General features: G+C 53.8%; 3 protein-coding genes across 11 annotated transcripts; 2 read left to right on the forward strand and 1 right to left on the reverse strand.

The window, feature by feature from the left end:
- Nucleotides 1–8,943: 8,943 nt before the first annotated feature.
- NR1I3 (nuclear receptor subfamily 1 group I member 3) lies at nt 8,944–13,143 on the forward strand. 6 transcript variants are annotated; one of them, XM_042975762.1, is made up of 8 exons: nt 8,944–9,071; nt 9,471–9,601; nt 10,716–10,885; nt 11,098–11,237; nt 11,493–11,636; nt 11,721–11,851; nt 12,023–12,128; nt 13,014–13,143. In XM_042975762.1, the coding sequence occupies exons 1-8, from the start codon at nt 8,965–8,967 to the stop codon at nt 13,141–13,143; spliced, it is 1,059 nt and encodes a 352-aa protein (XP_042831696.1). In that variant the 5' UTR covers nt 8,944–8,964. The 6 variants fall into 6 exon arrangements, with proteins under 6 accessions (XP_042831696.1, XP_042831692.1, XP_042831693.1 ...); XM_042975758.1 differs by having other exon boundaries at nt 8,965–9,071; nt 11,493–11,638; nt 11,735–11,851; nt 11,972–12,128; XM_042975759.1 differs by having other exon boundaries at nt 8,965–9,071; nt 11,493–11,638; nt 11,735–11,851.
- Nucleotides 12,306–21,735, reverse strand: TOMM40L (translocase of outer mitochondrial membrane 40 like). Of its 3 annotated transcripts, XM_042975763.1 has the most exons (12): nt 21,470–21,735; nt 17,018–17,144; nt 16,545–16,795; nt 16,187–16,254; nt 15,808–15,900; nt 15,424–15,525; nt 15,175–15,280; nt 14,870–14,992; nt 14,677–14,753; nt 14,363–14,465; nt 13,902–14,007; nt 12,306–12,788 (listed from the first exon to the last, which is right to left on the reverse strand). In XM_042975763.1, the coding sequence occupies exons 3-12, from the start codon at nt 16,657–16,659 to the stop codon at nt 12,707–12,709; spliced, it is 975 nt and encodes a 324-aa protein (XP_042831697.1). In that variant the 5' UTR covers nt 16,660–16,795; nt 17,018–17,144; nt 21,470–21,735; the 3' UTR covers nt 12,306–12,706. The 3 variants fall into 3 exon arrangements, with proteins under 3 accessions (XP_042831697.1, XP_007093076.1, XP_042831698.1); XM_007093014.3 differs by lacking the exon at nt 21,470–21,735 and having other exon boundaries at nt 16,545–16,695; nt 17,018–17,263; XM_042975764.1 differs by lacking the exons at nt 12,306–12,788; nt 21,470–21,735 and having other exon boundaries at nt 13,644–14,007; nt 17,018–17,263.
- On the forward strand, nt 17,414–20,984 carry APOA2 (apolipoprotein A2). 2 transcript variants are annotated; one of them, XM_042975766.1, is made up of 4 exons: nt 17,414–17,514; nt 19,519–19,594; nt 19,828–19,960; nt 20,752–20,984. In XM_042975766.1, the coding sequence occupies exons 1-4, from the start codon at nt 17,509–17,511 to the stop codon at nt 20,867–20,869; spliced, it is 333 nt and encodes a 110-aa protein (XP_042831700.1). In that variant the 5' UTR covers nt 17,414–17,508; the 3' UTR covers nt 20,870–20,984. The 2 variants fall into 2 exon arrangements, with proteins under 2 accessions (XP_042831700.1, XP_007093078.1); XM_007093016.3 differs by lacking the exon at nt 17,414–17,514 and adding an exon at nt 19,294–19,347.
- Nucleotides 21,736–22,251: the final 516 nt, after the last annotated feature.

The raw sequence follows: 22,251 nt of genomic DNA on the forward strand, positions 1-22,251 counted from the left end.
TAAAGCCATTGAAAAAACTTTTAGGCGGATGTAAAGCCTCCATAGAGTTTCAGTGTGCCAAAACCAAACTCTCTCAGCTTCAGCTATGACGTCCTTTTGATAGTTTCCTTCATGGCCTGTAACAACTGAGTCATTATAGTTGGGCTACTCTCAGCCAAGAACCACTGATCTCTTTTCAACAACCAGATTCAGATAAGACCTCAATACCCTTTCTCTAGCTGGATCCTCGGTGCTTTCACATTTTCACTTTTTTTTTTTTTATTCCTTGGTAATTAAAAAGACTTTAATTCCATTATAGTTAACATACAGGGTTATATTAAGTTCGGGTGTACAATGTCGTGATTCAACAATTCTATCCATGACCAAAGTGCTTTTACACTTTCTCTGCTAGATCAGAAACAGAGAAGAAGGGGGAAAGATCACGTCTTTTCCCCCATCCACCTGAGATCCTCTGACTCTCAGTTACCAATGGGAATCTGGTTGCCTAAGTTACCCAGTTTCTAACCAGGCTAGCTCCTACTCACTCTATGCAACCTGCTCCTCTGGCTACCCCCACCTTTCTAATGAATGGTTAATTAGTATTGAAAAGATTGCCTGTAACGAAGCACACCTCTCCCAAGTTCTTAAACAGCTCTGCAAAGATTATAAAGAGAATTTAAGGTCCTAGGTCAGAGATCATCAGCATGCTTTTTCTGTAACAACCAGAGAGTAAATATTGTAAGCTTTGCAGGCATCGTGGTCTCTGTTAAAATGATTCAAGTCTCCCGCCACGGCCTGAAAGCAGTCATAAACAATAAGGGTGGCTATATGCTAATAAAACTTTATTTGTGGACACTGGAGTATGAATTTCACGTAATTTTCATGTGTCATGAAATATTCTTTTTCTTCTTTTTAAGTTTAAATATAAAAACCATTCTCAGCTCATAGGCTCTGCAAAAAAAAAGGCAGCAGGCCAGATCTGGCTTACTTAGATGATTACATACCCAGCAGTGTGTACAACAGTAAGTTGCATCATAGTAAATAGTAATCAATCAAAGAAGATAGACATGGTCCAGGACCAAAAGACCAAAACCTTCCTGCAGAAAACGGGATTTGGGTTGGGCCTCAAGGGAAGGATAATATTTAGGCAAATAGTGGAAGGAAATGGAAAGAAGAAAAAAAAAAAGATGTATCTATCTGGCCTCTGGGTGTTAAGAGAAAAATAATGAAATAAGACTGTGGTTGATGAGGGGCACCTGGGTGACTCAGTGAAGCACTAAACTCTTGATTTCAGCTCAGGCCATGATCTCGCAGTTTGTGAGACTGAGCCGCCCATCAGGCTCTGCACTGACAGTGAGGAGACTGCTTGGGATTCTCTCTCTCTCTCTCTCTCTCTCTCTCTCTCTCAAAATAAATAAATAAACATAAAAATTTTTGAAAACTCATCAGTGGCATGTTTGTCTGTTTTTTTTTTTAATTTTTTTTAACGTTTATTTATTTTTGAGACAGAGAGAGACAGAGCATGAACAGGGGAGGGTCAGAGAGAGAGGGAGACACAGAATCCGAAACAGGCTCCAGGCTCTGAGCTGTCATCACAGAGCCCGACGCAGGGCTCGAACTCACGGACCGTGAGATCATGACCTGAGCCGAAGTCGGATGTTTAACCGACTGAGCCACCCAGGCACCCCTGTTTGTCTGTTTTTTAAAAAAAAGACTGGTTGGTGAATAGGGAAGCTACAGGAGATGTGTAGGGCCTTGAATATCAGAATAAGGAACTTAAACCTGACCTTTGTACAAACAGCATTTTTAGATTATTCTTCCAGAGGAAACAGGGCTGATCTGGCAAGAGAAAGGTGAGGAGCAGGGAGAGCAAGATGGGGATTTTGCAGTTGGACAAAATATGAGTCTGGGGGAGTGTAGGGAAAGTGACAGAAGAGAAGGGAAGTGTTTGAACCGGAACCTGGGGGACCAAACAGAATAAAACAGACTGAGACTGGAGGTTTGGCTCAAACCCGAACACCTGAGTGAGGTCAGCCACATGTCAGATGCGAACATGGCAGGTAGGAACGGCTCAGAAGCCAGAATGGAGTCAGGAATCAGACTAGAAGCCTAATGAGTTTCCCGTCGGAGAACCAGGATAGCAAAGGATGATTAGCTGTAAAAGACAGTGACTACAAGGGAAACAGGAATGCGTCCGGGTGACATCATGGAACCTGGAACTGCTAGAAAATGCCTAGTATAAGGTGGGTGTCCATTAAATACCTGCTAAGTGAATGCAGTCACAAATAATAACATGTGGAAAGAGCGTAAGTTTGGAATCAGACCGTAATGCATGTCCTTTTTCTTCATTCCATAAGCATTTATTATATGGGCCTGGCATATACAAACCCTCAGGGTCTGAAAAACGAAAGAAAGAGGCCGCTGTTGGCTTCAACGACTCACAGTTGATTGACAGAATCTGAAAGAAACAATTGCTCAGCAATGTGTAAGTGGTGAGACTGATAAGTGTGTGCAGAGGTGTAGCTCTGACCCGCAGTCTCCCAAAGGCAAACTTCTGTGCTCGGGGGCCTGAAGGGCCACGTGGATCGGGAGGACCAGGGAAGTGGTGGTGGTGGTGGGGGGGGATGGTGATGCTTTGGAAGCTGAGGTGTGTATGGCAACTCCAACCAGACAGAATAACAAGGGCTCGTGTTCAGGGGTGAGTGAGCCCAGCTTGTTCGGGGATCTCTAAGTGTTCAAGCACCTCTAGAGCCAGAATGTGATGTGTTAGATCAGGAGAGGGAAGTGGGGTTGGAATAGATGAGACCAGAGTGACAAACAGGGGCCAGATCGCAAAGGACTGTGTGTGACATGCTAAAGAGATTGGCTTTTATCCTGAAGGTGATGGGAAGCAAATGAAGAATTTTAAGCAGGAAAGAGACATGATCCAATTTGCATTTTAGAAATAGCAACAGCATAGAGGATGGGCCAGAAGGAGATGGCACTGGGTGTAGGAGAATAATTTAGCAGGCTACCGCAGTAATAAGTAGAAAGTGATGAGGGTCTGAACTCAGCTTCGAGGTAGTGGGCATGGCAGGTCAAGAGACAGGAGTGACCGGCACGGCATGTGATCATTTTCAGGGAGGGAGGGAGAGAAAGGAGGCTGGGTGACTCCCCAGCTTCTGGCTTGGCATCTGGGAGCAGGTGGCAATGGAGAGGAAGGAAAGAAGGAGGGTAAGAGGACGATTATGTGTCAACTTCCTTCCTTGTTCACAACAGACCTGGCGAGTGGGCGTTATTAACCCCCTTTTCCAGATAAGAAGACTGAAGTTCAGAGAGTTTAGCCCAGTAGGTCATAGCCAGCAGAGCTTTTTTTTTTTTTTTTTTTTCCCCAGTCCCTGGGACAGGAATGTGGGAAGAGGGTAAGGACCCCAGTTAACCCTGAAAGTCTGCTCAGCATGGATGTGAAGGGCCTACCACAGCGGCTCCCAGCCTCAGTCTGCTTCGTGGGGAAGACCTTAAGGCTGGGAGCACTTTTTTTTTTTTATTGATTCAAGTAATCTCTACACCCCACATGGGACTCAAACTCACAACCCGAAGATCAAGAGTCACATACTCTTTCATCTGTGACAGCCAGGTGCCCCAAGGCTGGGAGCACGTCTTTTTTTTTTTTTTTTTTTTAATTTTTATTGATTCAACTAATCTCTACACCCCACATGGGACTCAAACTCACAACCCAGAGATCAAGAGTCACATGCTCTTTCAACTGAGACAGGCAGGTGCCTCAAGGCTGGGAGCACTTCTGTACATAGAAGACCAAGCTCAGAGACGTGTGTCCCCAAGGCAACTGCCAAAAGAACAGGGCTCAGGGTGGTCCCTGGGCCCCAGGAGAAGGGGCAGCCCTGGGCCCGAGCATCCTTCCACCAGCCTGAACTCCCCCCCAAGCATCTAATACCCATCCAGGAGGAGGAAGTCAGCCTCCCTTCCCTTGTCTGGGATTGGCCCAGCCTGACGAATTCAGACTCTCATGGAGCTGGGTCTCAGTGATGTCAAATAATCACAAAAGTAACTCAGCTAGCACGAGCCTAGTCAGAATTTGAACCTAAGTCTTATGACGCCCAAACTCACGCTCTTTCCACTTTCTCGTGCTGGGATAGCCACCAAGTTGGGTAACATAGAAGTTAGTGGGAGTCGACAATGATTTTCTTTTTTCTTTTTCAGTATTATTAAGATATAATTGACAGATAACATTGTATAAATTTGAGGTGCACAACATCATGATTTCTTCGTACACGTACGGTGAAATGATTCACCTGACAGCGTTCTAAATTCTTTTCCTTGTAATGAGAACTTTGAAGATCGACTCTCTGAGCCACCTTCGAATGTACCATATGGTTAGTTATAGTCACCATGCTGTGAATTTTTTTTTATCGTATAACTAGGCGTTTGTACCTTTTGACCAACTTCACCCAATTCCCGCACCACCTCCCCCCTCCACCTCTGGCAACCAAAAATCTGATCTCTGTTTCCATGAGTTTGTCTTCGATTCCACAGGTAAGTGAGATCCTATAGTAGCTGTCTTCCTCTGACTTACTTCGCTTAGCATAATGCCCTCAAGTTCCCTCCATGTTGTTACAAATGGCAAGATTTCCTTCTTTTTATGGCTGAATAGTATTCCACTGTGTGTGTGTGTGTGTGTGTGCGTGCGCGCATGTGCTCACATCATTTTCCATGTATCTAGTGATAGACACCTTTTTTGTCTTCGCTGTTGTAAATAATGTTACAATGAACAAGGGGGTGCATGGATCCCTTCAGGACAGTCATGTTGTTTCCTTTGGCTATATACCCAGAAATAGAACTGCTGACTCATATGCTAGTTCTATTTTTAATCTTTTGAGGAGCCTCCATACTGTTTTCCATAGTGGCTGTGAATTTACATTCCCACACACAAGGGTTCCCTTTTCTTCACATTCCCTCCACCATTTGTTGTCTCTTGTCTTTTCGATGTTGGCTCTGACGGGTGTGAGGTGATACCTCATTGTGGTTTTGATTTGCATTTCCCTGTTGATCAGCGATGCTGAGCACCTTTTCATGTACCTGTTGGCCATTTAAACATCTTCTTTGATCTTTGAGAAAATGTCTACCTCGGTCCTTTGTTCATTTTTCATTGGATTATTTGAGGGTTTTTTCTATTGAGTTGTTTATATAGTTTGGATATTAACCCCTTACGGGATGTGTTCTTTGCAAACATTTTCTCCCATTGTGTAGGTCGCCTTTTCATTTTACAGATGGTTCCCTTTGCTGTGCAGAAGCTTTTTAGCTTGACATAGTCCTACTTGTTTATTTTTTGTTTTGTTGCCTGTGCCTTGGGTATCGTAGAGCTCCATTGTAAGACCTAATGAATTTGAGATGCCCATGTGACACCCAAATAAAGACATCTAATAAACTGGTGGGTCTACTGATCCTCCTGTACGTTATTTAAACTCTCTGAGGCTTAGTTTTCTCTTCCGTAAAATGGTGATATTATCTATCTGGTAGAGTTAACGCTCACCGAGAATAAATTAATGGAGCGATGGATGCCTAGCCTATTATATAATTTTTATCACACAACTTAGAGCTCAATTCTTTCCTGTAAGATGTAGGAGTTCAATTTGTTCGTGCACGCTCCATAATTAGACAATACATTCCTCAGTAACAGGGACCTTCTCTTTTGTCCGTCCCAATAAAGTGTCACCACAGAGTGGGCACTTAATAGCTTCCAGCTGTAGAAATGGATAGAGGCCCAGGATGCAGGACCGTGTCCTCCTCCAGCCATCTCTTTCCCAGTGGGTGGAACCAGCATCCATTTCATCACTGGTGCTAGAAACCTGAAGTTCTGTTGAACTCCCCTTCCGGGCAGACAGTCTAGCAACACCAAGTTCCAATGATTGCACCTCTGGGAATTTCTCAAAACCCTCTCTTCCTCTACGTCCTCCCACTGTCCTAGCTCAGGCGTAATCTTCTCCCAGTTATGGGACAACAAGAGCTTTCTTACTGGTCTCTTCGCCTCAGGTCCGGCCCCGTCAAATCCATCTTCCAAACAGCCAGCAGAGAAAGATATTTACAATAAGATAGATCTATCCAGAATAGATAGCCTAATGTCACTTCTCGGCTTCCCCTTTAAAAGCTTTCTGGGGGCGCCTGGGTGGCTCAGTCGGTTGAGCATCCGACTTCAGCTCAGGTCATGATCTCACAGCTCATGGGTTCGAGCCCCGCGTCAGGCTCTGTGCTGACAGCTCAGATCCTGCTTCAGATTCTGTGTCTCCCTCTCTCTCTCTCTCTCTCTGCCCCTCCCCCGCTGGCGCTCTCTCTCTCTCTCTCTCTCTCTCTCTCTCTCAAAAATAAACATTAAAAAAAAAATTTAAAAGCTTTCTGATGGACTCGGGGCACCTGGGTGGCTCAGTCGGTTGAGCATCTGACACTTGATTATTGGTTGAGCTCAGGTCATGAGCTCAGGGTCGTGGGATCGAGCCCCATGTCAGGGCTCAGCGCAGAGCCTGCTTAAGATTCTCTCTCTCAAATAATAAACAAACAAACAAATACAAGCTGTCTGGCGGACTCAAGCTGCTTAGTCTGGGAGACAGGAGGTCCCCTGCAAACTGGCCCTGCCTGTGTCTCAGCCTCCCAGCCCACCTCTCCAGAATTCTCTCCTCCCACCTCCAATCTGAAGGGCCAGGCTCCTGCGAGAGGGAGATATTTGAGGTTCAGCCACACCCACTTTTGGGTCTGGCTTCGTGAACTTCCGCAGGTTGCGCCCTCTGCCTGAGCTGCATTTTGCTGTCACCTGACTCCTCGGTCCCCTTTTCCAAATCGGCTCAGTTGTCACGCCTCCAGGAAACCTTTCCTGCCTCCTCTTCAGCACCTTTTTGCCACAGCGGACTTAGGTGCCCCTCACCTGTGGTCCCATATGCTCTGTGCACAGCGCCGTCCTTGCTCTGACTACGTTTCGCTTTATCTGTGCGAGGGTCTGTCTGCCCCACTGGCACATGTAAATTCCATGAGGACAGAAGAACATCTCAGTCATCATAGATCTTGGGAGTATGTGTATATACATATACATTTATTCATATATATATATTTATTCACACACACACACTGTTCACACTTGTGAAAATATTCTTTTTTAAGTTTTTTTAATGTTTATTTATTTTTGAGAAAGAGAGAGAGAGAGAGACAGAGAGCAAGCAGGGGAGGGGCAGACAGAGAGGGAGACACAGAATCCGAAGCAGGCTCCAGGCTCCGAGCTGTCAGCACGGAGCCCAACGCGGGGCTCGAACTCACAAACTGTGAGATCGTGACCGGAGCCGAAGTCAGATGCCTAACCGACTGAGCCACCCAGGTGCCCCGAAAACGTTCTTCAATGTTGATGGAGCACCAGACAACTCCAGTGAAGGCTCCAACTTGTGATTCTTTTTTATTTATTTTTTACACAGCAGTTTACTAAAGCAAAAATATATATTCAAGGTGGGAGAGTGGGCAGGTTCCCAGAGGTGGAACTGGCCCCTACTTTTGATTCTTAAACTTATTAATTCGAAGTCCTTCATCTGGAGGCACCTGGGTGGCTCGGTCGGTTAAACATCCAACTCTTGAGATCAGCTTAGGTCCTGATCTGACTCTTGTGAGACTGAGCCCTACATTGGGCTCTGTGATGAGCGTGGAGCCTGCTGGGGATTCTCTCTCCCTCCCCCTCCCCCTCCCCCTGCTCACATGCTCTCTCCCAGACAGGACTGAAAACATAATTCGCAGGACCCACTAAAAACCAGAAATGCAGATCCCCTTGTTCAAAAATCGTTAAGAATCTCAAGACAGCAATGGCAGAGCATCAAACCAAACCCAAGGCTCCTCTGAGCCCAGGGTCTTGTGTGACTGCACAGGTCACATGCCCATGAAGCCAGCTCTGGTGCAAGGGTCCTCAAATCAACCCTAACTACTACCTCTAATGTGTTAGGGACCACTCTGATTTGATTCTCAGCCCTCCCTAGTTAGGAAGCGTGGACCTCGTTAGCTCTTTGCATACACTCTTCGTTAGACCCTGGTCTCTTTTTAAGAACTTTCACTTTGGGAGCCTTGTGCCACCGTTACGCCCACCCTTTTACCGTCGTCATACTGCACGTGAAAAAGCGTGCTCTGTCTCTCCCTCTCCCTTCCCAGTTTGTCCAAGATCCACGTTCAGGGGCGGCTTACAGATCTAGCCTGAAGCTAGCTAGTAAGGAAGATCTCCACGGGTCTGATGAGAAGCAGCTTCCAGCGAGTCGTGAGGGTCCCCACCCCCACCAGCGTCCCGCCCCATGTGCCAGCAACCTGCACCCTGGGCATGCTGGGAAAACCTCCCACCCAGGCCTTTGCCCTGGGTCCAGAGTCTGTGCCCTATCTAGGTAGTCGCTGGGAACCACTGGAGGCCACCCACAACAGAAGTGCCTTGTTTTCCAGGCGTGGAGGGCCATACTCCCTAACTCCAAACCCTGGCAGCGTGGAAGTTTGGGGAGAGGTGTCCCACACCAGATGCTGAGCCCTGCAGGTGACTAGCCCAAGAGTAGCAGGTAGGACATCTTTGGGGGGAGGCAGAGTCTAAAAGCAATAAAGTACAGGGGCGCCTGGGTTGGGGGCGGGGGGCTCAGTCGGCCGACTTCAGCTCAGGTCACGATCTCCCGGTTTGTGAGTTCGAGCCCCGCGTCGGGCTCTGTGCCGACAGCTCAGAGCCTGGAGCCCGCTTCGGATTCTGGGTCTCCGTCTCTCTCTGCCCCCTCCCCCACTTGTGCTCTGTCTCTCTCTGTCTCTCAAAAATACGTAAATGTAAAATAAATACATAAAAGCAATAAAGTACAGATAATGCAGAGGGTCAGATCCAGGGCGGGTTCGGGAAGGGGGTCTCTAAGAGGGGGAGAAGGGGGTCAAGGGTACCAGGAGCTGACCGCTGACCCTTCCCACATTCAGGGGCCCGTGACGGCCACTCCAACATCTGAAGCCATGGCCGGTGGGGAAGACGAGCCGAGGAACTGTGCGGTGTGCGGGGACCGAGCCACAGGCTACCACTTCCATGCCCTGACTTGTGAGGGCTGCAAGGGTTTCTTCAGGTGAGAGCCCCCCTCCCCGTAGAAACAACCTCCCAAACCGCCCGCCGGGCAGCCTTTAAGCCCCGGCACGTGCGCGAGCTTGTCCAGCTACAACCCCCCTGCATCCCAGAGCCCGACTACCCCGTGGCCAGCATGTCCTATCTTGCCAACCTCAACACTGAGCCAACAGGTGATACGATAACAGAGGGAAGGCCGAGGGTTTGTGCTATGGACACAACCCCTTAGTCGAGAGTGCTGATCCCGTGCCCTATGGAGATGCTTGCGTTGTACCCTCCCCCCTCCCCCCCCCAGGGATCCTTGGGCACAGCTCGGATTAGCCTACGTCATCTCAGACCCTCACGTCGCCACCCGTTCGCTGCCATCCCCTCCCGCCCTCCCAAATGTCTCTGTCTCCCACAGACGCACCGTCACCAGAAGCACTGGTCTCACCTGCCCCTTTGCTGGACGCTGTGAGGTCAACAAGATCCAGAGACGTCACTGCCCAGCCTGCAGGTTGCAGAAGTGCCTGGATGCTGGCATGAAGAAGGACAGTGAGTTGGCCCCTCCCAACACGAGCATCCATGGACCAGGTCTCTCGGCCTTGCCCTTGGTCCCACAGCGTGTACGTCACACAAGAAGAGTAGGAACAAGTCCGACGATGTTACTATTCCGCCCAAAACCCCAGCGGCCCCTCGTCCGCCTTACGGTCCGTGACCCCACGATCCTCTCCCTCCTACTCTTTCCGCCTGGCGCAGCCCATCACGGCCACACTCCAGCCACGCAGTGCGGCTGTCAAACACACCCCTCGGGACCCGTGTGATGGCATTTGCCGTCCCCTCCACCAGGAACCTGCTTGCCCCAGATGTTCACGTGGCTTGACCTTTCTCTTCTATGTTTCACATATAGTGCCTGTCACTCAGTAGGTACTTGATAACCGTTCATCACTTGCTGTCATTTCTCCGCGCCAGGTACCCAGGCTATGCTCCCCACAGATAGTCTCCCCGGGGCTCGCAGAAGTCAATGTGCCCCGGGTTCGCTCAGCTACAAAGCTACACCATCTGTATTTAATCTCTTCTGTCTGACTCCCAAGGCCTTGCTTTTTCCATGACATCACTCGACTTTTCCATACGGAGCAGTGGAAAGGAAACCGTGGAAGTTAAAAACAAAAAAATTCAAGTTCCGTCACTTAAGTGTTTGTGACCTTGGACCTGTCACTGGGGGGTCAGCCTGCTCATGTCTCTGAAAAACACGGATAATAACACCCGCCCTGTCTACCCAGAGGGTTACTGCATCCAGGGAGATTTAACCTCAGAACCCTTGAAATGAGAGCGCTATATGGAAACATACGGTGACGTTTTAGGCATCCAGGGCCCTCCCTCGTCAGTGTTGGCCCAGGAGCCAAACATCTCCCTTCACGACGACCCCCTTACCCTCCACCCTTCCTTTCTCCGCCGCGGTGCCCTCTTTTCTGCCGCAGGGCCCGGCAGGACGGAAAAGTGGCCAGGAATCCCCTGCGGCCCGGAGCCTCGAGGATTTCAGCCAAGCCCTCCCGCCCCACATCCTTCACCCTGCTGGGTACCAGAGGGGTCCCGGACGTGGGGCTGGCAGAGACATGTGCTCTGGGCTGGTCTCAGTGGCTCTGTCATCTGTGTTCCCCGGACACAGTGATCCTGTCGGCAGAGGCCTTGGCGCTGCGGCGAGCAAAGCAGGCCCAGCGGCGCGCGCAGCGAGCACCCAGCCAGCTGAGCGACAAGCAGAAAGAGCTGGTCCGGACTCTCCTGGGGGCCCACACCCGCCACGTGGGCACCATGTTTGACCAGTTTGTGCAGTTCAGGGTGAGCCTTGACAGGCTTCGGGCCGGAAGGTGACCAAAAGGGTGCCCAAGGGGGGCTGACCCGAGGGAGGGGGCTGTGTTCCAGGCACCGATACGGAGGACGAGGCTTCTCCAGAACCCCCGGTGTAGACAGACGCCTCAGCCCAGCGCCCTTCCAAGCCAGGGCCGGAGCGGCCTAAAGAGAGCCTCTCACTGAGGCTCTGATCTCTGCAGCCTCCCGCTCATCTGTTCGTCCGCCACCAGCATTTGCCCGGCTCGGTCCCTGTACCGCCTCTGCTGACGCACTTCGCAGAGATCAACACCTTCATGGTGCAGCAAATCATCAAGTTCACCAAGGATCTGCCCCTCTTCCGGTACGTGACCTCCCCTTACCCTTCAGGAAGAAAACACTCCAGGAAGTCATAATCCCCAGACGCACGCCAAAGGAAAAAAAAAAAAAAATGTCACCGACCCCCCCCCCCCAATCACCCACCCTGCATCCTGTCCGAGCACCAGGTCGTGAATCCCCAGCTTTGTTTTTAAGTATCTCCCTCAGAACCAGGGGGCTCCTCTCCCTGTCTGAAGTTCAGGGCGGGGCCTGAGGTGCTCTCGTCCCCTGCTCCCCACAGGTCCCTGCCCATGGAGGACCAGATCTCCCTTCTCAAGGGAGCGGCTGTAGAGATCTGCCACATCGCCCTCAACACCACCTTCTGCCTCCAAACACAAAACTTCCTCTGTGGGCCACTCCACTACGCGATAGAGGACGGAGCCCACGGTGAGACGGCGCTAGAACCGCAGAGGGCACGTGCCCTTCGAGGTATGGTGTGCGGCCAGGTGACCCGAAGGATCCTAAGCCTGGCGTCTCCCACAGTGGGCTTCCAGGAACAGTTTTTAGAGCTGCTCTTCCGCTTCCACGGGACCCTGAGACGACTCCAGCTCCAGGAGCCCGAGTATGTGCTCATGGCCGCCGTGGCCCTCTTCTCTCCCGGTGAGCGTCCCCAAAGCCCAGAGGGGCGCCTCCGCCTCTGCCCCCACTCCCAGCCCCGTGAACCCACCCACGACCGGGGCTCTGTCTTCAAACCCAGCCTGGGCCCGTTCCGCATGGCAGGCCCGCGCCCGACCCCACCCGTCCTTCCCCGCCACCCCCACCTCCTTCCAGACAGGCCTGGGGTTACCCGGAGGGAACAGATTGATCATCTGCAATTGGTGACGGCACTGACCCTGCAGAGCTACATCGAAGGCCAGCAGCCAAGGCCTGGGAGTCGGTACGGGGGACCCCGGGGGGGCTGGAGGCTACGCCAGGCCACGGAGGCGAGGGAAACGCTGAGCTCAGGGGGAATGCTTTTACTGTCCCTTCCTGTGGGAAACCGGGTCCCTCGGGGGCTCGAGTCCTTCCCTCGTGCCTCGTCTAGTTCTGGCATCCAAAGTGCTCCTACGGGCGTTTCACCTGATTTTTTCCAGATTTTTTTTTTTTTTTTATTCGGTAGAGATGCAAAGTAGGAGCTGGCAGGCTCTGTATAACAGCATTCCTGAGATTGATGACATCCAGTGTCTCACCCGTCCCCTCTCCAGGCTCAAGCAGCCGGCCAGGTCTCTCTCGTTCGCTCTCTTTCCTTGGCCCTTCCCCTTCTCTCCGTTGGGCCCATTAATGTTTCATTCATTCCCCCTTGAAGTCAGGGTCGTTCAGTTTCATGGCCCAGGCCGGTCCCCTGGCCCAAAAGTCCGTGATCTATTCAGGCTCTGAGGCACACTCCCCTTGTTCTCGGCTGTTCCTCAATGAGCCGGTTTGGCCAGGAGAGGGATGCTTTACACCATAGGACGCACCCACCTTCTAGAACCTGCTCTAGGAGACCCGATCCACAGACTCCACACAGGTGACGTCCTGGCCACATCTGGGGCTTTCTTCACACTTGGCCCTCAGACCTCTGGGTTCAAGAAATACGGCATGGTGAGAGAGGAAAGTGTCAGAGGACCCCCTCGGGGACCTTTTGGAATTCTGGATAAATTCGTCCTACCAGAGCGTGATTTTCTCTAGGGGTCAGACCTAGCTTCGCCGAGGGACAGTTCAGGGGCTCAGGACGTCAGGGCAAGACTCTCAGCTACCTTGTTCTCCTCCTCTTTCCCTGGTGACCCCACCGCTTCCTCCAAAGGTTTCTGTATGCGAAGCTGCTGGGCCTGTTGGCCGAGCTCCGGAGCATTAACAACGCCTTTGGCTACCAAATCCGGCACATCCGGGGGCTGGCCGCCATGATGCCACTGCTCCAGGAGATCTGCAGCTGAGGCCCCAGCCCATGTGGACACACGGGACTGGGGAAGGGGGAAATACTGGGGCCAGAGGTTGGGAGCGGTAGAAAGGGAGCCCAGTGGTTGCAATGAAAGACCAAAGCGATAACTGCCTCTTCATGCAGTCTTGGGGGCCGTGGGGGAGGACCACGGGGACAGAGTTGTTCTCCGGAAGCACAGAAAATGAGGAAGGAGGGAGCCTCGGGGCGAAGAGGTAAAGAAGCGCCTTCCGAGAAGTGAGGGGGGGGCCCACTTTCCCAGGGCAAAGATTTAGCCCTTCGGCCCTCGGGAGACTCTGGGATGGAAAACAGGACGGGGAGCTGATCCCATGCAGACTTTTCTGCTCTGAAGAGGAAGACGCTGGGAGCTTTAATCGACAGGGAGATGTAGAAGGTGGGGGGGGAGTGAGGGGAGAGAAGTCAGCCAGACAGACCCCCTAATCCTTCTCCCTCGGTCCAGAGCCACAAGAGCATGGGAAGAGGACGCCGGGGGGGGGGGGTGTGGGGGGGGGGTGGCAGAGGTCGGAGTCTCACGCCAGCCCCTCGGCAGCCGCCCCTGCGGCAGCCCCAGTTCTGAGGAGGGCACGGCCCTGTCCGCCACTCTGCTCCTGGGACCTAGAGGTCACCCAGCAGGGTGGGCTCTGGAGAGGGGCCTAGTCTCTGGCCCTCGGGCACCTGACTCGGAGGCTCCAGCTTCAGCGGGTGCCGGCTCTGGGACAACCTCAGCCCACAGTGATGCTGAACCCACAATGGAACCTGTTCCGCCAGTGGTTGAGGAAGGCTCCGAGGGCTAGGGTGACAGGCAAGGGGGGCATCTTCTTCTCCAGCACGGCACCCACACACCAGTTACTGTCCACCAAGCCTGTGGGGGAACGGAATGTAGACCGGGTTAGGTATTTATTTTTTTAATTTTTCTTAACGTTTATTTATCTGGTGGGGGGGCGGGGCGAGAGAGAGAGGGAGACACAGAATCCGAAGCGGGCTCCAGGCCCTGAGCTGACAGCACAGAGCCCGACGCGGGGCTCGAACTCAAGAACCCCGAGATCATGACCTGAGCCGAAGTCGGACGCCTGACCGACTGAGCACCCCCCCTCAGGTGCCCCTAGACCGGGTTATTTAACAGGCTTGCAGAAAGGGGTCAGAAGGAAGGCGGACCTTCCCTCCCTCGGTCCCCCCAAGCCCTCGGCACCTGCGAATGCCGTCCGAATGACCCTCACCTCTAAACACCATGTTGGCCTGGGGCAGAGTCAGGTGGTAACCAAAGGAGAAGGTTGTGTCTTGTAGCCTCGTGTTTGCCTCAAACTCCACCCCGACCTGAACCTGAGAAGCAGGGCAAGGGTGGGAGAAGGATCTGTCTCAGTGAGGCCTCGAGGAGCCCTGACGGGGGACCCGCGGGATGAAGGCAGGCGGGGGGAAACGTCTGTGCTATGTGGGTAGGAAGAACAGTAGGCCAGCAGGGCCCGTGGCCGTCTGGAGGGGTCAGAGTTCACGACCGACTTGCGGGGGCAGAAGATGGCGTGTGTAATCTCACCTGTTCGTTGGCCCTGTGGTAATAACTTGCATGGGCCCCACCTGATCCCACATTCAACGTGGCCACCCAGTGCAGGGCTGTCGAAACCAAAGGGGAGGAGACGAGGGGCGTTACTGTAGCAGGACACGGGCCAGGAGCCCTCGCCAAGGCCGGCATTGCCCCTCCCCATCGCTGCTCCCCCCTCACCCCATACCCGAGTACTTCCCAGCCAGGGTCAAGATGGCCCCCTCTTCGCCTGGCCGCCGGTGATAAACTAACTCTCCTCCCAGCACCAGCCGATGGGTGAGGCTCTGCAGGAAGTGAGCGACCATGATCACTGCGGGGTAGTGGAGACACATGGCATCGGTCACAGGGACAACGTCCGGGCCTGCTCCGCCGCCCCGCCCCACCCAAGAACTTTCCAGTCCCCGATCTGCACAGACGACGACGACGACGAGGCCTAGCCAACGTTAGCAAGTGATCGGCCAAGATCAAAAGAACCCTGTGCCAATTCCTCACCCGACTCCCCAATCAGGTCAGGATTCCCCAGGGTCAGAGTAGCCGTGTAGTCATCTCCTCGATACTCGCCATCGAACTGCCACGTCAGGAACTTGGCCTGCTGCGTCTGCAGCGGGGAGAAAAAGGAGTGAAGCCTTCCTCCTCCTTCGCGGTCACCGGGGCCTCCGCGCCTCTCGCTGGAGCCCCCAGAGCGGGACACCCGTGGAGGAGGACAGGCTTCAGCGGATAGAGGCGGGGACCATGGGTCACCTGGAAGACAGCCTTGGCTCGGAGCCGCTCTGCCAGGAGGAGCAGGACCTGGGCGTTGAGGCTGCCGCTGCTGTCCATATCCCCTACCACAGTGGGGAACACCTGTTGGAGAGGGTCCCCGGTAAGACCCAGCTGGTGGGGGGCACCACTCCGCCTCCATCCAACTCGCTAGGATTTCTTTAACAGTACCCAGCGCCCCCTGGTGGAGCCACAGAGGTAGACTTCTTCTCGCGCCACCTTTCCCCACTCTCTCCCCTTCAGAGGAAACACGGAGAAGCAGGCGCCCTGGACGCTCTTCCCCATAACACACACATTTCCTCCTCCTCTAGGCCCGGGTCCCGGCTGGGCCTTCAGGGAGATGACCCGGGCGTGAGGAGTCCTCACCTCGGTGGGGCTAAGTTGCCAGTCGCCCGCGTAGGCCGCGTGGAGGTGATAGCCTGGCAAGCCCAGAGCACTCATATGCACGGTGTGAGCCACCTGAGGAAAGAGAAGTCACTGGAGGAAAGCGTTCCTGCCGATTTCAACCCCCTCCCCCCCAGCTGCTCCCCAGCCAGATGGCCTTTTAAGAATCCCAAAGATTCAACATAGCCAACACCAGACAAAAAGCAACAAGTCCCACAGGCAAGGGAAGCAGGGAGAGCCCCACATCCTCCCTCATTTGTCCCATAGAGCCTGCTTAAGGCTTGAGTACAAAAGGCAAGGAGGAGAGGATCCAGGGATAGGCGGGGAGGGATAGTGAGGAGGGCCAGAGAAGTGGGAGCACCTGGAAATGGCTGCTCAGAACCTTGTTGACAACGAGCTTCACTCCCTCCATCTGTGCTGGGAACACATCTGAAGGGGGTGGAGGGGAGGGGAAGGGGAGCAATAAGCACAGACAAGGCACCCCTACCCCCAGAGGTAAGTCTCCCCTTCCAATCCCATAGAAAGCACTTGGGAGGATCTGACCTCCTTTCGAGTCCTATCACGAAATGCTCCACTCCATTCAGGCACGGGATCCTCCCAGGGGCTGGATGCCCCGGCTGTGATCTCCCTTTCCTGCTCCCATCACTGGACACCCAGCATTCAGGACCCTCCCCTGCTCTGCCCCTTCAACTTGAGACACCCACATGCCAAGTTCTCACCTTTGCATAGCCGGTGCAGCTCATCGAAGCTCCCAGGGTTGGGCAGAGGTTCCTCTCGCCGGGGGCTCCGGCGGGGCAAAGCCCCCATCGGTGCCAGGCCCAGCGTGTTCCCCATTTCAGTCCAGAGGACAGGGGAGGGGCCGGGGTTAGCCTGAGAAAGGACGCTATTGCTCCCTCTACCCCCCACGGGCCCCACCCCCCATCATCCGACTCCCCAGTCCCAGAAACTTCCACATGGTCCGACGCTACACCTGGAACAGGAAGAGTGGGGAGAGGGCACCGGTGGGGAGATTGAACCCCAGACACCCCCACACTCCCGTCCCATCTTCGATCCTTCACCCCCACCTGTCACCCCCTCCCCTCCCCCATTCTCTAACCCTAGCTCCCACACAGACCTCACCCAGCTTCCCAGACTTTCTGCTCTCCATTCCTAGGCCCCAAGGCGAGGCTTGCAACGAAGCAGTAGCTCTTACCGTCTCAGACCATCCTGCTGCCCCCTTTCCCCCGGCACACCCCGGTCATCTTGATGGGGGCAGCCATCTTGAGTGATGGCAGAACTGCGGCTTCACGCTGCATTCCCAGCGTGGTCATCCACGCCATCTTGGAATCGGGCAAAAAAAAGACATCAAAGATCCGACCGACCCTCCCTTGATTGGGCCCCGCCCAATCGATAAAAAAAAAAAAAAAGCTGCCTCCCTCTCCCCGCGGCCAATGGGAGAGGAGGAAGCGAAGGAGTGACAGACGCAGGTCCAGGGAGCTCCAACCCAGGCACTGCAGAGGCGGGCGGGACTTGATTGGTAGCTCCTTAGACTTACTCAAGTGGATGGCCTTAGATCGCCCGGCGTCTACAAGGTCGGGGGGAGAAAAGCTGTGAGCGCACAAGACACTAGAGGGAGCATCTTGGAACTTGGGCCACTTTCACCCTACGGTCTGGAGACCCGTTTTGTGAAGGGCGGCGGACGGAATGATTGTGAGGACTTCATTCGGACCCTGGTTCCTATGGCTCCTGGGTGCCCCCACCTCGAACCCCTAGGGACTTCCTGACAGCCCTCCCCAGTACAGCACAGTACACAGTGCACCTCCAGATGAGTACTGCTCGCGAGTATTGCTCTCCCTAGAACATGGCCCCACACCTGGAGGTCTACACCTCCCCAAGTTCACCTTCTAGTTCTCTTGGCGGAAGGGAAATGGGTGAGAGTTGCGGTAGAAGGAGCAGGGGCTACAGCCGTCGTACTAACGAAACCATTTCCTGAGTTAGGCGTCCGACTCGGGCTCAGGTCATGATACCACGGTCGGTGAGTTGGAGCCCCCGCGTCGGGCTCTGTGCTGATGTCTCGGAGCCTGGAGCCTGCTTCCGATTCTGTGTCTCCCTCTCTCTCCGCCCCTCCCCCGCTCACGCTCTGTCTCTGTCTCTCTCTCTCGAAAAACAAATAAAACATTTTTAAAAATTAAAAAAAAAAAAAAACCTATTCCCTAAAACAGCTGCCCCTATGGGTTAATCTCCCCCTCTTCCCCCGTGGCCCAGGTGTTGTTGGCAGATAAAATCTGTTGGTCCCCAAATGAACTCCACTCCACAGCCAGGGACAGTCCATGGAGGGCTCTTCAAGTACTAGGCATTCCACAGAGGAATAATTGAAGATGGAGTAAGAATTTGGGGCCCCCCGGTCACTTCCCCCACTAGCCCTCACCTCTCCGACCCCTTCTCTCCTCCCTCACGATCAGAGCTGGCACGGGGGGGCTGGGGCCTTGGTCAGAGGGATGCCGTGGCCCCTGCTGACTCACATTGGCTGACCACCACTGGAGAATGACCAGGGAACTTCGACCTTTATCCTTGGTAGAGGACTCTCGTTCACTTCCTTTCTTGCCAGGGCCCGCCGTTTGGGAAGGAGAAGGCAGAGGCTACTTTCTGAATTTGTTTTATTGGGGGTGGGGTGTCCTCATTTATCAGCACTCAGGAGGGTCATTCTGGGCTGTGTTTTCTCCCCCATCTTGTCACACATTAACTGAACACTGGAGAGATGCAATCATACCTGCCCTTTGGCCCGTCCCAGGACTCTCCTAATCCTCGTTCCCCTCACCCCATCCCCTGATTTCTACTCCTTTCTCCTTTCTTCTGTTCCCAATTCCGGTCTGCCAAGTTAAGGGGATGATTCCGGGGAGAGAAAATCTACCCACAATGGGACAAAGTTACCAACGGCTGCTGCTGCGGGCTTCGTATGTCAGGGCTTCCCAGGGGAGACTAGGAACCCTTCCTGCAGCATTCATTTTTTAAACACATTTTTGTAATGTTGATTTTTGAGAGAGACACAGCACGAGGGAGGGAGGGGCAGAGAGAGAGGGAGACGCAGAATCCTAAGCAGGCTCCAGGCTCCGAGCTGTCAGCACAGAGCCCGACGCTGGGGTGGGCGTCGGGACCACAAGCCGCGAGATCATGACCCGAGCCAGAGTCAGACGCCCAACCAACTGAGCCACCCAGGGGCCCCCCTGCGGTATTCAGATCCGATCGAGGACTGCCAGCCCCAGACCCCAAAAGAGTGAATGTTGAATAAGCCTGGAGTGTATCCCCTTGGACTCCACTAAGGCCTGCCTCCCCATGCCCCGCCCCCCCTCACCATGAGTCCCCCACGTGCTTATCCTCTCCTCCCCCATTTCTCTCACTTGTTTACTCCAACATGGCCCCTGCCCCATCGGGTCCGTCCACAGTCCTTATCACCTGACGGGGGGCGTGGGGAAGCAGCAGTATATATAGCCCCTGTCTCCCCAGTCAGCAGGCACAGACAACGAGGACACACACACTGACCCGGTAGGGGAAGGGAGCAAGGGGTGTGGTCGGGATCCAAAGGCCAGGTTTTAATTGTGGGAAGGGAGGGAACCCGGTCGGAGTGGGTACTTAAATAGCCATCTCCGGGGAGGGGCTGAAACTGAATGAAGCTCGTTCCGCTTCAGCCCCTCCCCTCCCCCCACTTGTTTCCAGGCCACCTTCCCCACTGTCACCACCATGAAGCTGCTGGCAATGACTGTGCTACTCCTCACCATCTGTAGCCTTGAAGGTGGGTGTGGTACAGAGAGGGGTCCCGAAGAAGGAGAAGGTGCTGGGGGTCGTAGCTACCCATCTGGCTGTACTTCTATGCCCCGCTCTAGCCACCAGAGAGCTCAAAAGATAGATCGTCCCCCCTCTAAAGCTCCTGGAGCTGGGTACCCGTTTGGGGAGGGGCCTGAGAGCTCATTGATGGGTATCCAGCTAAGAAGGTATGTGCGCGTGCGTGTGTTTCCGTGTGTGCAGGGGCTTTGGTGAGGAGACAGGCAGAGGAGCTGAGTCTACAGAGACTGGTCTCTCAGTACTTCCAGACAGTGACTGACTACGGCAAGGATCTGGTGGAGAAGGCCAAGGGCCCAGAGCTTCAGGCCCAGGCAAAGTAAGTTTCAGTGAAAAAGGTTCAGGGGACACCTGGCCGACTCAGGAGAGCATGCAAGTCTTGGTCCCTGGATTGTGAGTTCAGGCCCCACATTGGGTGTAGAGATTGCTTAAAAATAAAATCTTTTAAAAAAGAAAGAAAGAAAGAAAGAGAAAAGAAAAGAAAAGAAAAGAAAAGAAAAGAAAAGAAAAGAAAAGAAAACGGCGGGGGAGGGGGTGGTGGTGGTCAGGAACCAGGGAGCTATAGAGAGAAAGAAGGGAAGATCAAAGGTTGCACAGAAGACTGAGCTCAAGGGTGGGGGTTAGGGAGGATTAATTTTTTGTTTTGTTTTGTTTACTGTTTGTTTATTTTTGAGAGAGAGACAGAGTGCGAGCAGGGGAGGAGCAGAGAGAGAGGGAGACACGGAATCCGAAGCAGGCTCCAGGCTGTGACCTGTCAGCACAGAGTCCAACGTGGGGCTCAAACTCACGACCTGTGAAATCATGACCCGAGCCAAAGTCAGATGCTTAACCAACTGAGCCACCCAGGCGCCCCAGGGAGGATGGGGTTTAAGTGGGACGGAAAGATTCCTTCACCACCTCATAGGTCCCATCGACCTCTTGGACAGGCTTTGAATTTCAATCTCTAGGGTCTGTTCCTCTGCCCAGGGGAGGGCTTGTCTCTCCTCCTCCGAGTGTGGTGGTCATGACAGGATGGACCAGGCACTAAAGTCTGGGGAGCTGGGTCTCATCTCCCACCACCCACAAGGCCCCTGGTCTCTCACACTGACCTCTAATCCTCTGAATACACAGGGCTTACTTCGAGAAGACCCAGGAGCAGTTAACACCCCTGGTCAAGAAGGCTGGAACTGACCTGATTAACTTCTTGAACAACTTCATGGACCTCAAAGCACAGCCTGCCACCCAGTGAGGTGTCCAGACCACTGTCCTCCACCCCCAGCTGGGCCCTGGAACTCCCACTGGCCAGGCCTAGAGCCCTCTCCCAACCCGCCCCTTATTTTCTACAATAAATATTGAAGGAGTCAGGTGTGAGCCTGGTGCTTTGGGAGGAGTCAGGGAATCGGTGAGGGGAGAACAGAGAGATGGGCTCCCACTGGGAGAGGGGTTCGGTGAGAGGAGAGGAGGGCTGAAGAGACAAAAGAGGGAGACAAAGGGCGGGGCGGGCGGGGTGGGGGGAGCTCTGTCTGGGATTCTTCTGCCCATAAGCCTGGGAACTGCTTTGCAGCAGACAGAAGAGCCTCTGCATTGCACAATCTCTCACCTAGACCCCCTGTCTGGGGAACAGCCCTTCCAAACCCCTCCCCCACTATTACCGTTCACAGAACTGGCCAGGGAGCCAGACCTGAAACTAGCAGACAGGATAGCCAGCTAAGGTCTCCTGGATTAAATCAAAATGGGGTGGAAATCAGGCCGGGCCGACGTGGGACACTCACACACCAGAACGCAGGGCAACGAAAGGTAGGCGTGTTCCAATAAAAGTTCGCTCCCACTTTGCATGTCAAACAGTTACCTTCCGGCCGTGGCTCATTTCTCGCATCTCCTCTGAGATCACGGTTTTCCCCAGCCGCCCGCGCTGGCTCCACGTTCTTTGGCGGATCGATCAGCCTTTTCAGTCTGGCCTTCGAGGCCCTCACCACTCATGGTTATTTTCCTCCCTCTCTTTCCCAGTTTCTGGTTTTTTCTCACGGGGTAAGATGTGTGGGGACAAAGAGGTCTCAGTCTGTCACTTGCAGGATGACCTCGGACAGGTTAATTACCTTCAAAGAGCCTGAACCCCCTCCCCACCCCCCCCTCCCCCACCGGGTTACTGACCAGATCAAATACTACAAGCAAGCTGGGAAACACTCTCAACAGGGTGAGTCGCCGCGTGGTGCACAGTCTTCCCCGACACGGGGAGTGCCAGGGTAGTCCTACTCTGACAGGGCTTCCGGGTCACAGGTAGGAGTCGCAGCATCTGGTGGGATTCAGATACCACAGGAAATCCTGCCCTCCTGGCACAGCCACAAGCAGGGCGGGGACTGACAAGGGTGAAGCCCCGGCCCCCCACCTACGTGCTCGGAGGAGCTGCCCTCCCCCCATCTAGACCCAATTTGCTCCCCTTTGCTTCACCCGCCCGCACCCCCGGCCCGGCCCTCTGAGGTCCCTCTTTGCCCCAGACGCACCGAAAACCCACTGTTCCCGTGAAACCTTCCAAGGCTCTGTCACACCATTATCCTGCATGTTTGGTTTTGGCTTTTCAGCCATGCCACTGCCCACGTATGTGTGCATTGCGGGTTGTCCCCACGCTGTTCC

The sequence above is a fragment of the Panthera tigris genome, chromosome F3 (genome assembly GCF_018350195.1).
Source record: "Panthera tigris isolate Pti1 chromosome F3, P.tigris_Pti1_mat1.1, whole genome shotgun sequence".
NCBI lineage: Eukaryota > Metazoa > Chordata > Mammalia > Carnivora > Felidae > Panthera > Panthera tigris.

Coding starts and splice junctions, on each gene's coding strand:
- TOMM40L (XM_042975763.1), bottom strand. CDS start 16,659: ATGGGGAACACGCTGGGCCTGGCACCGATGGGGGCTTTGCCCCGCCGG. Junction 16,255..16,544: donor GCTGCACCGGCTATGCAAAG/GTGAGAACTTGG, acceptor CACCCCCTTCAG/ATGTGTTCCCAGCACAGATG. Junction 14,466..14,676: donor ACCACAGGGCCAACGAACAG/GTGAGATTACAC, acceptor CCTGCTTCTCAG/GTTCAGGTCGGGGTGGAGTT.
- NR1I3 (XM_042975757.1), top strand. CDS start 8,965: ATGGCCGGTGGGGAAGACGAGCCGAGGAACTGTGCGGTGTGCGGGGAC. Junction 11,238..11,492: donor AAGGATCTGCCCCTCTTCCG/GTACGTGACCTC, acceptor TGCTCCCCACAG/GTCCCTGCCCATGGAGGACC. Junction 11,637..11,720: donor GCGATAGAGGACGGAGCCCA/CGGTGAGACGGC, acceptor GATCCTAAGCCT/GGCGTCTCCCACAGTGGGCT.
- APOA2 (XM_042975766.1), top strand. Junction 19,595..19,827: donor CACCATCTGTAGCCTTGAAG/GTGGGTGTGGTA, acceptor CCGTGTGTGCAG/GGGCTTTGGTGAGGAGACAG. Junction 19,961..20,751: donor GAGCTTCAGGCCCAGGCAAA/GTAAGTTTCAGT, acceptor CTGAATACACAG/GGCTTACTTCGAGAAGACCC.